This window comes from Penaeus monodon, chromosome 28 (genome assembly GCF_015228065.2).
Source record: "Penaeus monodon isolate SGIC_2016 chromosome 28, NSTDA_Pmon_1, whole genome shotgun sequence".
Taxonomy (NCBI): Eukaryota; Metazoa; Arthropoda; class Malacostraca; order Decapoda; family Penaeidae; genus Penaeus; species Penaeus monodon.
In genome coordinates, this window is record NC_051413.1 from 24,482,982 (window position 1) to 24,484,212 (window position 1,231).

The 1,231-nt window shown below is 41.0% G+C and overlaps 1 protein-coding gene across 1 annotated transcript; it reads left to right on the forward strand.

Annotated features, from left to right (window-relative positions):
• Positions 1 to 872: 872 nt before the first annotated feature.
• Positions 873 to 1,214, forward strand: LOC119590964 (the record flags this gene model as incomplete). The annotated part of the gene is given in 1 exon segment (XM_037939698.1): positions 873 to 1,214. A coding segment is annotated over 1 exon segment (313 nt), but the record flags the coding sequence as incomplete, so codon positions are not given.
• Positions 1,215 to 1,231: the final 17 nt, after the last annotated feature.

A 1,231-nucleotide genomic window follows, 5' to 3' on the forward strand; every position in this document is an offset into this window, starting at 1 on the left:
TTTGTATAATATACCTAATGTATGAAGCTCTATTTTCCAAAGATATGTCCCTCCTAAAGATTAAAAATAAGTACAATGAAAATCATGGGAAAAATTATATCTTTCCATTTTCTGCAAATGCCTTGTCAGGCCACACCTGTGCTGTTTCACCTATAATGGAAATGTGCTTTTGTCATACACCGAAAAGACGCATTTTTTGCACCTTGAACAATCGTCCCTTGCAACATTAACGTGCAATTGAGCGTCAGATTTCACACCACGCTGGAACTTGGAAAATTCTCAGTGTTAGCAAAATAAAATCGAAGTGGGGACAAAGGGTTTTTTTTGTCCTGATTTTTCATTGATGTTCGTTTTTCTGTATTGGTGTTCCTGTGTCGAATTAAACACTTGTGGATTTTTTTTCATTTGGAAAATAAAGCTTGTTATGGTTTTCTGTTGCGGGTGGTCTCGTTATCGTTATTTTTTTTTTTTATTATTATCTTAATTTTATATTAGTTGTTCAATTTACTATGTTTTTTTTTATTATTTAGTATCGTTTTATTTGTATTTTTTAAAAGAAAGTCCTTTGATAATCTAACTGGATGTTTATTACAGGATGTGAAAGAAATGTGTTTTGAAAATTTGTGTGTCCTTATCTGACAAGGATAAAAGTGGAAAATCCTGGGTATGTGATTTTCTATGAGCGATGTAAGAAGAAGCTTGAAAAAATAGTTACTTGGAAAAATATATATATCTACGTTTACCCTTAAAAATCGCAGGAAAAGTGTAGAGAAAACGAAGTAAATAAGGAGAAGGATAAGAACAAAAATCTCGTCGGGACTTGAGGTTGAGAAAGAAGAGGAGAGCGAGGAATCACGCCGATGCCTTGAGAGCGAAGGAACCCGAAGGAACCGATGGCGATCCTGTGGGCGGAGTCTACCCGAAGGGCTTGAGAGCGGCCTCCTTCGCCCTCGTCCTTGGGAGATCCTGAGAGGTCCTTCCACAGACTCTTCGTCCCTCAGAAGCCTCGTTCTGGGCCGACGCTCCGGTAGGATGGTGGTGGAGAGGTCCTGCAGCAATGTGGAGGGGAACACGTACTTCTTCCTGCAGGAGAGGAGGATCGTCAGGAAGAAGAAGAGGCAGTGCGTAGGAGGTGAGGCTTCGGAAGGCGCGGGGCTGGAGAGGAGGCTTCCGATGGCGGGTTGAGGGCCTTGCGGACACGAGTTAGGATGTTGTGACTCATACTGATTCA